Consider the following 15128-nt stretch of genomic DNA (forward strand, 5'->3'; position numbering starts at 1 on the left):
ACATCAGTTAAAACTGCAGTGCAATCAGACACATGGAGTTCCCTCACTCTCTGCTAACTTCTAGGTGGTTGGCCAGGCTCAAAACCTTTGTTATTCTAACTTTTGGGCCCATGTGGAATAGAAAATCCTTGTTATCATTTTACAAGAATAATAATGCACTGATGACCTTCATCAAGGACAAAGTCAGAAGTGGAGTGACCATCAGCCCCATCCATGGACGACCTCAGGCTGTAAACCAGGGGTGAACAACACGTCGACTCCATGATCCACTTCACCAGGATCTAGACCAAGGACACTGGGATGTCATTCAGGCTCAATACGCAGTAACTAGATAAGACTGCATGGTGGTGAAGAGAAGGGCAAATTATCAAGAGTGAAGGGGTGGAATTCCCAGGAGGGAGCATACCGGACATTTAGTACTAGATATCCCACAGCCCAGTAGACGCCATGATGCAAGGTTGTCATCCACGGTCAAATTTGAGGACATGAGACAGGTGAGAAAATGCCAGGTCTGTGGAAGGAATAGGATCGACCAGCTGTTAACAAAACCTTTTTATGACTTATTGAATGTAAGTATATGTTTGTTTGTTTTGTTTTTTTTGGCTAGTTAGTTTTTTTAAATTATCTGTTTATTTTTAACATTTCACTAACATAACCAACAAACAGTCTAGTTATATTTTTAAGCAGCAGTATTATTTCTTATTTCTGTTGTAATGTCATACGCTTTGTCATTGTCTTGACTCCATATACTGTAATCCATTGCTTTGGAGTATAACTGTCTTAAAAAGTTACACCGATCAGCCACAATATTAAATGCACTGACAGGAGAAGAGAATAACATTGATCATCTTGTTAGAATTCAGGGTTCTGCTGGGAAACTTTTGGACCTGGCATTCGTGTGGATATTACTTAGACATGTAGCACCCACCTAGACCAGACCAGGCACCCCCACCCGATAGCAATGACACTCCTTGATGGCAGCAGCCATCCCCAGCAGGATGCAGCCTGACACAGGCACACACACAAAAACAGTATAGGAACAACTCAAAAAACATGGAAAACTGCACAAGGTGTTGACCTGGCCTCCAAATTCACTAGATCCCAAACTGATCAAGTATCTGTGGGATGCAATGGAACAAACCTGATCCACAGAGGCCCCTCCCCTCAACCCATAGGACCCAAAGGCCCACACTAACAACACCTTGTCGCCACTCGCCAGACACCGCAGGACACCCTCAGAAGGCCTATGTCCACAACTGTTTTGGAGGCACAAGGGAGACCTACACAATATTAGGAAGGTGGTTGTAATGTTATGCCCATTCGCGTGGGGGATTCATCTAACCTAAAGTTTGTTATCTGGCTGCTTGTGTTGTCTCCAGCTGTGTTTCCTAACAGAATAATTGACCTGCTCTGATGTGTGTGCTTGACAGGACCTGATAGTCTCACACCTGTGACCAGATCACAGCTCATTGAATATTCCTGCGCAGTCACACCTGCTAATTAATCCACGGAACAGTACGGTGAGCTATCTAAAATAACTACAATTATTTCTCCAATTAGCTGAAATAACGTTATGTTGAACCTGTACCCAGTGGTTTTATTTTATTTTTTATTCTTTTTTTTATTTTTTTATTTTTTTTCCTCCTTGCAGTCTTGTTGCCATAACAGCAGTGCGAAGCCGCGTCGCTTTACAGTATTTTCTGGGGGGGGGAGATCCCGTGTGCCTAACAGCGCCTCTTAGCTGCGCTGAAATCGCCGTAAAGCTCCGCATCCAGCGGCTTATTGCTCGATTTCGGACTTGCCTTGTATAGTCAACAACACCGTCTCCTGCTAAACAACCACCGCTGTCACACGCAAGCGTGAAATCTGACGTGATGCTCTTGCCACCGTCCCATTCAGCCGTTTGTTGGGATCCTCCCTTCACACAGTCGTGCGTATGCGCTGGTAGCGAAACGACGGCAGTGTCAGAGCAGTATTTAAACAGAAACGACCAATTAACAGAAAGGAATCAATAGGTAACGTGGTCTGGATTGATTCCCTGCGGCAATGTAAAGATGGCGAGAGTGCTCCACAACTTGCTTTTATTTGTAATTAGACTTGCGCTGAAAATCAGAGTTTTGGGGTACTGGTCATTGATATACGGTTATTGTGCTCTTTGCACCATCGTAGCCCTGCTGAAACTTTGGTGGAACATCGTCTTAAGGCCGACAACCACCTTCCAATGGGCGATTCGTGAAACTCCCCCGGCTTGTCTGAATGACACGTCCTTGGGAACCCACTGTTATGTTCGGATCAAGGTAAGACACACACACACATATGCACACATGCACACACATGCACTTGGCCATGAAAGGCGTCTGGTCCCTGTAAGGGGACGAGCCCATTGTGTGTGTGAGAGGCTCTCTTCTCGTGTGCTGCTGCGTTCACACGTAAAACACCTTTGTGTGCCGTGTCGCATCGTGAGGAGCCAAACGGGGCCAGATCTTTTGAGCTGCTAAATCACGAGGCGTCTGTTTATTTCTTATTTTTTATTTATTTATTTTTTTGGTTATTTATTTGCTGCTGGCTGGAGTCACGGTTTGCTGGCGCCGAGCTCAGGTGGTGCTGAAAGAACAGCTCCTCCGCCCCACGTCTCTGCATGCAGCGAGCTGCCAGCCTCTAACTACCAACCTACTGTATGTGTTCAACATTATGTAATTAAATACCAAAGCATGTCTGTCACTAAATCCTGTCCGTAACCGAAGTCCTGGGAGAATTATTAACATCTTTCACTTTATACGTGCTTCATGTATAATATAATACAAGTAACGTCCCGCATCTAATTACCAGCAAAATGTACTCAATGAATGACAAGTACAAGAACTCGGTAAACATCACACTGCTCCCTGCCATTGTTATGTTATTAGATGATGTTGCTAAGCTGAGTTTACTGATGCATTAATATTATTAAATCACGTCAAAGAAATCCGCTGCTTTATAATCTGCTCACTGTGACAGTGCATCATATCTAATAAGACAGTTATATGTTATGAGTTCATGTGAAAACTAAATCTTGATCTGGCTACAAGTTCATCTTAAAGTGACTACTAACTTCAGATGTTAGAAAAAAACTGCTTTGCAGTCAAGTGTTTAGTTGTTATTTGTGGGTACAAAGTAATAGAAAATGAAAAAAATTCAAGTTCCTCAACATCTAACAATATCTAGATCGCTGAATGTATTTCTAAAGGTATCTATTTGCAATCAACTGCTTCCAAGTGTTTTTTATACATGGGCTGTGTTTCTGCAAGGACACTCGTTTTCAAAAACAGATGCATCAGATTAGAGCATGAAAACAGTTGATGAAAACCCTGCACATAACAAAAGTTGAGTTTGTCTGAAGACAGTATAATGTCAATGTTATGTCAATGTAAAATCAAAATCATTTAAAAAAAAAAAAAGATTTTGAGCCTGCTGACATGCTGCAGCCAGACAAAGAAAATGCACGTTAAAACAAAAAGCTGCAGTATCTATCCATGTACAAGCTGTATCACCAGAGATCAGAGCTGCTTTCTGATATAATCAGTGAAAAATCTCAAAATCTTGACAAAATTCACAGCAGTAGTCAGATGAGGAATACCTAATCCACTGAAATAATGAAGGTTGCAACCTTATTATTCAGACAGCATAATACAAGGTGAGAGGTGGAATTAAATTTCTCCTAAAATATCCCTGGAATAAACATGGCATTATTATTATTTGGTTTGATTTATTACAAATCTGCAAAGCACTCTAGTCCAAGGGATAACATTTGAATGTGAGAGAACATTTATATCTATGGCACAAAGAAAACCATTGACATCTGTGAAGACAAACATACAGGAGCTTATTATTAACCGATCAGCCACCACATAAAACCACTGACAGGAGAAGTAAATGATATTGACCACAAGGTGTTGACCTGGCCTCCAAATTCACTAGATCCCAAACTGATCAAGTATCTGTGGAATGCACTGGAACAAACCTGATCCACAGAGGCCCCTCCCTAGACCCCCACTAACAACATTCTGTTGCCAGACACCACAGGACACCCTCAAAAGCCAGACCAGTAACTGTCCCACACTTCTGAATTCTTAATGTATTAAGGTGGTGTATTCATTACTGCTGATGTTTTTATTTTGCATCACCCGTGATCTGATCCTAGCTGTCAAGCCACTAAACCTTGCAGGATGTGCATAATCAGAGTGTCCCTGTTTAAGTGATGACTCGCGATGTTTCTGTTAAAATGCTTCATTTTGCAAAACAGGAAGTTAAATCCATCCATATATATTACAGCTTATCCCCCTAGAGTGTCGGGGGGGGGGGGAGCCTATCCCTGCTGACATTGGGCGATAGGTGGGGATGTCACCTTCGTCCTGGACGGGTCTCCAGTCCATCACAGGGCTAACACAAAGAGACAAACAACCATTCACACTCACATGCACACCTACAACCACCTTGGACTCACCGGTTAATCTGACAGACACAGACTCGAGGAGAACATGCAAACTCTGCACAAAATAGCCCCAGACGGCCAACGGGTTCAAACCCAGCACCTTCTTGCTGTGAGGCATCAGTGCCAACCGCTACACCACTCTGCAAAATACTTCACAAAACGAATGCCAACTGAATTTACAGCCGCTCCAAATAAAAGTTATGCTCATTATTGCCTCACGCGATGATTGATGTCCACTGTGCAGAGTGAATTTTGGTGATATCACATCCACATTGGAAGCCAATCTCCATCCAGCACGCAGCCAAATTCAATGTGGGAACCTGAAGACTTTTCAGTGAAATATATGATTTTGCTGAAAAAAAACAACAACTGATAATCCAGAGAATGTAAGGATTTGAATCATTTCAGCTTCAAACTCTCTTTATTTTAAATACATAAAAAGTGCAAAAGCTTTTATTTGAACAGAGTCTGATATTACACTTGAGCCCTCACTTTTACTACATGGAAATCCTTGCTGACTAGTGTGTCGCATTCCCTGAGTGGCTTTTGATAAGACTGACAGCTCAGTGTTTATGTTTAAATGTGTTTATGTGTCTTCTTTCCACCCAGGAGTCTGGCCTCAGGTTTCACTATGTTGCTGCGGGGGAGAGAGGAAAGCCACTCATGCTGTTTTTGCACGGCTTCCCCGAGTTCTGGTAGGTCAAAGGGAAACCGGGGTTGCTCTAATAGCGGGAGCTCCTTGCGCACCCGGGTGCAAAACACTACGTGAGATTTATTTCTGTGCACTCGCTTTGCGTTCGTTGCACCGCTCTAAAATTTACCTTCACTGTTAGAATTCCTCCACTGTAATGTTTCAGCAACAATGTTACAGTAAATCTCTGCGGTCTGGCTCGGGGGCTGCAAATATAAATCCGCGCCATCGGAGGAGTCCTCATTCACAGACAAGATTTGCCATCGGGGGGATAGAGGTCCAAAGCATTTAAGATCTCTTCCTCCTGATATGAGATGAAAAATGATGTTGAGCGTTGCGCCTGGATTGGGGCCAAAGAGGTTGTCAAAAGCTGTAAGCCTGTCCATATCTCCAAACATACTATCTAAGCTGTGGACAGGACAGGGATTAATTAACAGTGGAGGGGAACTCTTTCTGCTTCACTTGCCGTATTCTTTACAGGAATGATGAACCATGCAGAGAGTGAGATGGTGAGAAAGAAGTCTTAAAATGTGCTAATTCCCTCTTAGAGATGAGAAAGAAGTGTGTGCGTGTCAGGAGGAGGATGTAGTGGTCCAAGGGGCTTACTTAGCTTCAAACCTCATCTATATTCTAACATCAGAGGGTTCAGTGCCGGGATCTTATCCTGACTCATCAGAATCCCAGGCAGAGCTCTGCGTCTTTCTTCCCCCATCGCCCAGCTGAGGAGGAGGAGAAGCAGGGATAGGGTGGTGGTGGTGGTGGTGGTGGGGGTGTGTGTGTTCAGGCTTGATGAGCATCCACAGTACAGCAGACAAGATCTTCAATTAGGGAAGTCATCCTGGTCCACTTGATGAGTGGGCTGATTAGAATCTAAAACAGCGTCTATTATCCAGAGGTGACCTTCACTCAGCTGGAAAAATAGCTGAGTCCCAGCTATGTAAAAACAAGGTTTGCCTTGTTTGTTTGAAACTATCTCATAATTTTGCATACTAAAAAGGGGCCCTCTGCTAATTTTACACATCAAGTTCAGCTTCATCATCGTGGACGGTTCTATTCTGCCTCTGAAAACAGTCGCGTAGTGTGCCGTTTGGGCTCGGAGACTCTAAATGTTTTGTCGCAAACTTGTCGATTGGAGCTGAATGAACAAGCAGATTTACACTGCAGAGAAGTAAATATAAGAACTGCATTATGGGAAATGTAGTTCTGGGGGCTTGTATACATCGCAGGGACTAAAAGTTCTGCTGCACCAAATTGTGTATCTAGTTGTTACAATCACAGTGGGTTCTGTCCTTTCACCATGTGGCATCTAAGAAAAGTAAAACTGCGTAAATAATATGGATTCTGTTTTTGAATGCAAATTGAAGAATGTATCTGCTATCAAAAGTCTTGAAAGTCAATATATCAATGTCCTTTGAAGGTACTCGTCATGTATAAGCTAAAAGTGGCATTGTGCAGACTGAGGCTGTTCATTGCATTTTTCGTTTCCCTGAAAGAAAGAAAACTTGAACTGCAGCCTGGAGATGGCACAGCTGTCACTGTGGCTGTTGCGATGACTGTGCTTCCTTTGTTACAGTTGTGTTTGTTTGAAGTGTTTTTAATTGCTAGTAGGACCACACGTGCGTTGGCTGTGTATGCACAGCCATGGTTGTTCTGGTCACGGATCGCATTGATCTTCTGTCGTGTGTTGGTAACACATTGCTCTTTGAATCACTGGAGGTTCAAATAACGGCTGGACAGATTCACAGCACCTTCGGCTGACCGCAGCAGCCGCGAAGGTCTGAGCACTAACCATATGACCGACCACAGCTTCATCATCACAGCAAAGCAGAGCAGCTGTAACTGTGCTCACTGCCAGCTGCTGGATGCTACCAGAGATCGGGGTTTTAAAATGAGCAATGTGTGCTAAATAACACATTATGTGCCAAGTTATCTCTCTTCTTTCTCTCTTGTCTTTTGTAGCGTGTTACCTTAGCAGCTATTATAACTGAACTGAACCCACATACCAACTGTTCATAAGGGTCAGAAGGACAGCTGGGTAGAACTGCCAAAAACTACTGTACAATATCTTGTTATCTGATTAATTTATTTCATCAAGGGTTGTCTCTACTGAATTAAACCTCATAGTATGATATTGAAGAGGTCTTAAGAAGTTTGTAATTTAAGAGCTGTACAGAAACACTGAAATTAACCAAAAGTACATTTCATTTCATCTGTTTGTGCCTCAGGTTCTCCTGGCGCTACCAGCTGCGTGAGTTTAAGAGCGAATTCCGTGTGGTGGCCATTGACATGCGGGGCTACGGGGAGTCCGACTTGCCGTTCTCAACTGAAAGTTACCGCTTTGAATACCTGGTCACTGACATCAAGGATATCGTGGAGTACCTAGGTGAGCCAATGCAGGATGACTGCCTGTCTGTGGACGGTGTTTTGACTGAGACTTGGCTCAAAAATAAACTTGTTTATCAGAATTAAGCTGTGGACAGCCCTCAGGCCTGCGGCACAGCATGACAAACTTCCTGTGACTCATTCACAGTGAACATGGGGCATTGTGCAGAGCCAGAGCCCCGCAGCCTGCTGACTGCATGCTAACACTAGCAGGGAGCTAGCCCGAGGCTGTGTGCACATACCAGCATCCACTAATGATTATTTGGCCAGAATGACATTTTTTGCTCTTTTACCAACCAGCACATTACACTCTCTGAAACTGTCATTTCAGCTCTGCGTACATGCTCTCTGCGGCAATCTGTTTTAGCACTGAAATGTCAGCATAGATTCCCAAATGAATCTAGGAACAGTGTGTGGGAGCTCTTTCTTTGTCTTCTTCTTCACACCTGTCACCACATATTCTGATGTGCCACTGTGGCTGTTTTACCGTCAATTACAAGAAAATTGAAATATTTCCAATATACAATGGCATTTTAAAGTTTTTGTACCCTTCACAATTTTTCACATTTCTGCATAAAAACATCAGCAGATTCACTGAAAGCCCTGAAAGTAAACAAAGACAACCCAATCAAACAACTGAAACTACAATATCATACTTGTGCAATTTATTATTGCAGAAAATTAATCATCCTTACATGTCTGTGAGCGGCAAAAGTATGTGGGAAAAATAGTTTTCAGTGTCGGGCTTGTGCAGCAATAACAGCAACTGAACATTTCTGGTAACTGCTGATCTGCCAACTTTAATTCGGCCTTAAAATTAACTTGTAATTCTAGAAGAGCACTTGCTTTTGCAACTCACAAGTATATGTCTCATTTTCTTGAATAAACAAATGCACAAGTATACCATTCCCCAAATGTTTTAAGTAATTTTTATGCAGAAATGTAAATAATGCCCATTAACTTTTAGACAGCACTGTACATGTCTTGTTTTCTACATCATATCTCAGGAGCTATCGTCATTCCTTCAGTATTAAAAGAAAGAGTTTCATTTCAATCCATGTCTTAATTTAAAGTTTTGCTTGTCAATAATAACCTCTTATTGTAGATGTGGATCAGGACACACTGACACACTGCTAAAATGAAGTGACCTGTGGTCATAGAACATCACTCATCAGACGATCACATACTTCCTAGTTAGCTAAATGCCTCCTCAGGGAAATGTCTGTTTACTGAGCCATTTATTTCTCCTCTTTGTTCAGCAGCTAGTTGCAAACTTAGTTTGTTATTTTGTTTTTCTGGGCAGGAGTGCCAAAAGTAAAGGGTGGCAGTAGACACAACAGTAGAGTTCTGGCCCCTAACGGCAAAACACTGAGCTGAAAGGTTCTAAAACGCTCTGAAGAACTGAGGGGAAAAGCAGACAGTTTGTAATTCTCAGCAGATTTATCAGTATGAGTGACCCCTATCTCATTGCACATTGTTAGGTGGACTATTTAAAAAGAGTATTGTAGCTTTAATCAAAGTCAATACAGGCCAAACTATTTTGACCCATTTAAGATCCAGCCCAGAGGTGCTGTAATGGCTCATAAATATGTGTTTTTTTTCTATATGTTCCATGTAAAACATCGCCTTAGAAAGTGCTTTTTTAGAGAGGTTTATAGTTGATGTTTTGTAGCGTCTTACATTGTCCTAGCTGTCATTGCCAATTACTTTACAGGCTGTCAGGATGTAAGCACTCAATAATGGATATAGCTGCGCAAATGATTCTCTTAATGGTCGTTTCAGTGGAAGGGTGCCTGCCCTGATTGTATCGTAACTGATGTACTCTAATCTGGGATCAGACTGAAGAAGTCTCTCCAACTCTCAGAGCCCGCACGGTCCACACGGCAGTCACATTCACAGTAAACAAGTAGCACAACTATCGATATTCTCAGCAAACAAGGCAACAAACCCATAGACAGAAACTGTTAACAAGTGTTAACAAGTGTCTCCTTGACTTAGTTTTCTATCTGTTCCTCTTTAAGCACATATTATATCAGTGCTCAGATGAGGCTTGTTGGGCTGATTCACATTAGTAGGTGTTAATGGAGCTGTCACAGGTAAGAGGATTACTTTAGAAGGGACTGGAGCAGTAATATGATGAGACTCATACCCTGACCTTGGTCTGCATTTGTCGTGAAATACATATATTTGGATGTGTACTGGTCACTCTCTGACAGAGAAAGCCACCAGTAAAGAAACTGTATTGATTTTCAGGCAGTAATGAGTGTGTATCCTTAATGAGTATCCTTTTCTTCCAAGGGTACAACAGATGTTGCCTTGTTGGCCATGACTGGGGTGGGACCATAGCGTGGCTGTTTGCCATTCACTACCCCGAGATGGTGACTAAACTCATTGTCCTCAACTCTCCCCATCCGTCTGTGTTCTCAGGTATGATTTGCACACCAGCAGATCCGATGTACTTATTTATGTCGTGGAGGAAGCCCAGTTTTCTTCATGCTCATTAGAGATGCTCTGGTTTGGTTCTTGGATTATTGCTGTAATTATTATCATTAATTAGGAGGTATTATTCCTTCAGTTCCATGTTTGCATCCATCTGGCAAATCCTCTTCTGCCTTAAGGAGAAGATGATGAGAAGCTAATTACAGGAGGCTACCGTGGAGCTGGAACAGCTGGTTTTACTGTTGCAGACAGAGAGGCAAAGTCACTGAGAATTGTTACATCCTTGACTTTACGGTGATGCTTTAATTACTATTGAAAAACTCAACCTCTCCTCTCCTCTCCTCCAGATTACGCCCTCCGTCACCCGAGCCAGCTGCTGAAATCCAGTCATTTCTTTTTCTTCCAGCTGCCCCGCTTCCCAGAGCTCATGCTCTCCATCAATGATTTCAAGGTAGCCTGTTGTGTGTGAGCTTAAGCGGTTTCAAGGTCAAGGTTGTGTGTGTGTTACTGTTGTGCACTTACATTTGTGTTTATTTGCCTGTGCACGGTTGTATGTTTCGCATTATTTCTGTGTCGGCCTGTACATCAGTGCAAACTCTAGACATGTCCTGCAGTATAAGAGATTATTGTGGTAAACAAAATGACCAACTAATCCTGCAGGAAATATGTAGATTATAGATTATTACCAAGCCATAGCGTGACCTGGTTATTTTGTCAAAAATTACACGGCAATGTTGAATTTTCCATCTTCTGCACTTTAATGTTCTGCGTATTATTTAAATATCACTAATGTTATTGGGAAACTGATTGTTACTGTTAGTTTGTCATCATGTCGGGGGGATAGTTCAGTTTTACAAATGCACAATTTTGGTCATGTTTTTACTTCTTGGGCACAAATAGAACCACATTTATCTTTCAGTTTAATTGAAGATTAGATTAGTAGGCTTATTTTAGTGAGAGATGGCGCTCCTCCGGACTGCAAACAAAGGCTTGCTAGCTAGCACACAATGTCTCATTTGTTAAATCAATACAAACCCTCATTGTTTCTACACTGTGAGCAGAGTGTAGTAGCAGGCTGTAGTTTTATATCTAGAGTTTCGTAAGAAAATCAATAAATGCATTTTCCTAAAACTGTTAAACTACATATTTAATTTAAATTTAAATGGCTACTTCTAAATGAGCATTAATATGCTGGTGAAATATAACAATACTGCCATATGTCTGTGTTGGCTCTTTCAAGAGAGGAGCATGAGGTTCTCTGCTTGTAGCTTCAAATGCATCACCGTTATTATTATCTTCTTAAATCAGAGTGGCACTTAAGAAATTTATTCATAAAATCAAATGGTGTGGACCTGTCTCAGTGAATTTCAAACAAAATAAAAAACAAAACAAAAAAGGTTGCCTTCAAATGCCTTTGATTTCCTTTCGGTTTAATTTAGTTTCATTTATATAGCGTCAATAACAGCACAAGTTGTCTCAAGACACTTTACAGAACCTGCAGCGCCTGAAACCCCCAGAGCAAGCACTAAGGCGACAATGGAAAGAAAACCTCCCTTTAAACAGGAGCAAAACGTTCATGTGGATGGACCCATCTGCCTGAGGCTGGTCTGGTAGAGACAAAAAAAGAGGGAGAAGAGAAAAGAGAAGGAGAGAGCAGCAGGAGCAACAATAATCTGAATGAAGCATACATGCAGCATCTCAACATGATACAAACAACAAAAGATACGGCTGATGCATGTTACATGAGAGATGCTTCTTTATAAATGAGTTAATCATTGAAAGGTGTTGCTGGAAATTCAGTTTTCATGCTAATGAGATATAAGAATGCTGCCATATGCCCATGTTGGATCTTTCAGAAGTGGAAGCACAGCATGTAATGTTGTCGAGCCAGCAGTCATGGTGCCAGAGCTGCAACTGAAGGTCATTAGAGTTGAATTAACCCCTGAAATACCTTTTCTGACTCACTGTACAGCAACATAGACGTCCTTCTGTAAATGTTTTCTAGATTGTACTGTATCAGCCTCATAAACTCTCTTGCTGTTGCTGTCTCCGCTACAGGCTCTGAAGGCTCTGTTCACCAGCCGCAGCACAGGGATAGGAAGGAAGGGTCGGTGGCTCACCGCAGAGGACCTGGAAGCCTATCTGTATGCACTGTCACAGCCAGGAGCTCTGACAGGAGCCCTCAACTATTACAGGAATGTATTCAGGTGAGTTCACTCACACCAACATAGATCCCTTGGTAACCTTCTAAAAGAATCTAACAGTTTAGATTCGATTAAGAATCTAAACTGTTAAAGTAGTGAGGCAACGTAAGAATATGGCATTCAATAAACGCATGCATCTCACTGTGTATAGAAACTGTAGTGAACAGTACAGTACAGTCCACGACTGAGTGACATTATACAGCATCGGTTAACCATTATTCTTGAAACACAATGACTTTATTGTTGAAACTCTATAATTTTATCACTGAAGCATTATGGGTTTATTCTTGAAACATTATCACTATAATCTTGAAATATTTCAACTTCACTCTTTAAACATTATCACTTTATCATTTAAATATTACAACTTCACTCTTGAAACGTTTCGACTTCACTCTTGAAACATTATCACTTTGCTATTTAGACATTATTACTTCACTCATGAAACATTACCACTTTATACTTGAAACATTATCACTTTGTTCTTCATTTGTAAATCACTATAAATGTATTCTTGAAACATTATCACTTTGTTCTTGAAACATTATCACTTTATTCTTGAAACATTATCACTTTATCGTTTAAATATTACAACTTCACTCTTGAAACATTATCACTTTTCTATTTAAATATTACGACTTCACTCTTGAAACATTACCACTTTATACTTGAAACATTATCACTTTGTTCTTCATTTTTAAATCTCTATAAATTTATTCTTGAAACGTTATCACTTTGTTCTTGAAACATTATCACTTTGCTCTTGAAACATTATCACTTTATCATTTAAATATTACAACTTCACTCTTGAAACATTTCCACTTTATACTTGAAACATTATCACTTTGTTCTTCCTTTTTAAATCTCTATAAATTTATTCTTGAAACGTTATCACTTTATATTTACATATTACAACTTCCCTCTTGAAACATAACCACTTTATTGTTGAAACACTTTATTCTTGAAACATTATCACTTGAAACATTATCACTTTGTTATGTAATTATTATGACTTTATTCTTGAAACTATACGATTTTATTTTTTTTAATTATTCAAATGTGCTGTATGCTGTTGCCCTAGGAAACTGTTTCATCATAACTCCAATACTTTTAGATACTTTTTAGCCCTTTTTCTATTTTTAGTTGGTTAATGTATGTTGTGATAGCAAAAACATTTGATATACAATGTGTGCTTTCCAAAAACGCCATGTTATACACTTGACTTTGTGCACATGCAGTGGATTACAAATTTAGTAGCGCCATCTACTGTTAGAGGCTTGAAGGAGCAGAAAGTTAAAGCTGTCTCGTCAATGCCAAAATACTGTCAAATATTTATATTCACATTTACACCTTCATTCTCACACCTGTGAATACTGAGCAGATTGATCGGTGATCGGCACAAACCTGATCAACAATAAAAAAAAAGAAAAACAGTGCATGGATATTTGACATGTGAACTGTACATGCATGGTTGAGCTCACCATCTGCTCACTTCTCAAGCAACGAGCAATCTCAGAATAGCTTTTATATTACGTAAAAGAAATCTCGCTGACCCATGACCAATTAGTCTCTCCACAAGCCCATACTGTGTACACCTAGGCACTGTCGACAAAAATAGACAGACATCCATGCGTCCATTTAGATGTATGGGCATGACACAGGAGCTGGAGACTTACTCGGTACACACTGGCTGATTTACTGACGCTGATGATACAGTGTCTTCAAAGTCTGAACCAGCGGGACTACAGAGAAACAAGGAAAATTTGGTGCACATGCATCAGAAATCTGGGGTCCCAAAAAACTCTTCATGCTTGAGTGAAGGTCAAACATTGAAAAACAAAAAACAGAAGTTGATGTTGCAGTGTTTTTCTTCTGCTGGTGTAAAAAATGCCTTCATGTCATGTTGCCTCTCACCATCGGCATGTCTACACTTCACCAAAAAGAAGAATGAATATCGGAGGTGTTTTTGGTCTATTCAGAATGTTACACATAGAGCTCCCTCTCCAGGAGCACAGCAGCAGATAAAAATACCACATATATCAGAGTGAAATAAGTCGTACGTGTCATTTTCGGTAAGAATCAACAAAAGGCAGGAGCTGACTCAAACATTAGCAGTTATGTCACACTGACGTCATGAGAGAGAAACAACAATGCAAAGGACAGTCAGAAATGTGTAAATTAAAGAACTTAGAGGAATACAAATGACCCCAGTTAAAACTGGCACTATTTGTTCTGGTCTGTATCTTTTAACATAAAAAAGGTAATTGTTTTAGCTTTTTTTATTGTAGTATTTAACTTAGCTTAAGATTGAGAGATTGAATTACACTTTCTACACTATTAGGGCCCAGTTAACAAGACTGTTTTCAACTTTTAGCAACGGTTCGTTTTATTTATTTATTTATTTATTTATTTTTATCTCTATTAGTTAAAATCTGAAGAGAAAAACAATTGCAATTTTTCCCCTTGGTCCAGTCACTTTTCTTTCTTCACCTTTTTGTGAAGGTTCTCACAAATTATTTACAGTAGCTGCAAATCAGAAGAAAAAAAAAAATCACAAATGTAATTTTTGGTTGGAATCAAGTGAGCGTAGTAATCTAATAGATACATGACCTGAAATCACAGGTGCAGTTTCTAACTTAGGCGCATCTATTTTCCCTCTAAAATCTCTCATACAGCAGCGCTTTTACTTTCTTTCCGTAGCTCCCTCCCTCTAAACCACAGTCACGTCCGGTCTCCGGTGCTGCTGCTGTGGGGAGAGCGGGATGCGTTCCTGGAGCAGGAGATGGCCGAGGCTTGCCGCCTCTACATCAGGAATCATTTCCGCCTCAACATCATTTCTGGGGCCAGCCACTGGCTGCAGCAGGACCAGCCCGATATTGTGAACACCCTCATATGGACCTTCCTGAAGGAGGGAGAGGGACGTAAAAGCTACAGGAACTAA

General features: G+C 40.8%; 1 protein-coding gene across 1 annotated transcript; it reads left to right on the forward strand.

Annotated features, from left to right (window-relative positions):
• Nucleotides 1–2054: 2054 nt before the first annotated feature.
• ephx4 (epoxide hydrolase 4) lies at nucleotides 2055–15128 on the forward strand (the record flags this gene model as incomplete). The annotated part of the gene is made up of 7 exons (XM_084547676.1): nucleotides 2055–2297; nucleotides 5081–5166; nucleotides 7388–7545; nucleotides 9843–9971; nucleotides 10331–10434; nucleotides 12042–12190; nucleotides 14888–15128. 7 exons carry the CDS (start codon nucleotides 2055–2057, stop codon nucleotides 15126–15128), a joined length of 1110 nt encoding a protein of 369 aa, XP_084403802.1.

This window comes from Chelon labrosus, assembly GCF_963514085.1.
Source record: "Chelon labrosus genome assembly, chromosome: 7".
In the NCBI taxonomy this organism is placed as follows: domain Eukaryota; kingdom Metazoa; phylum Chordata; class Actinopteri; order Mugiliformes; family Mugilidae; genus Chelon; species Chelon labrosus.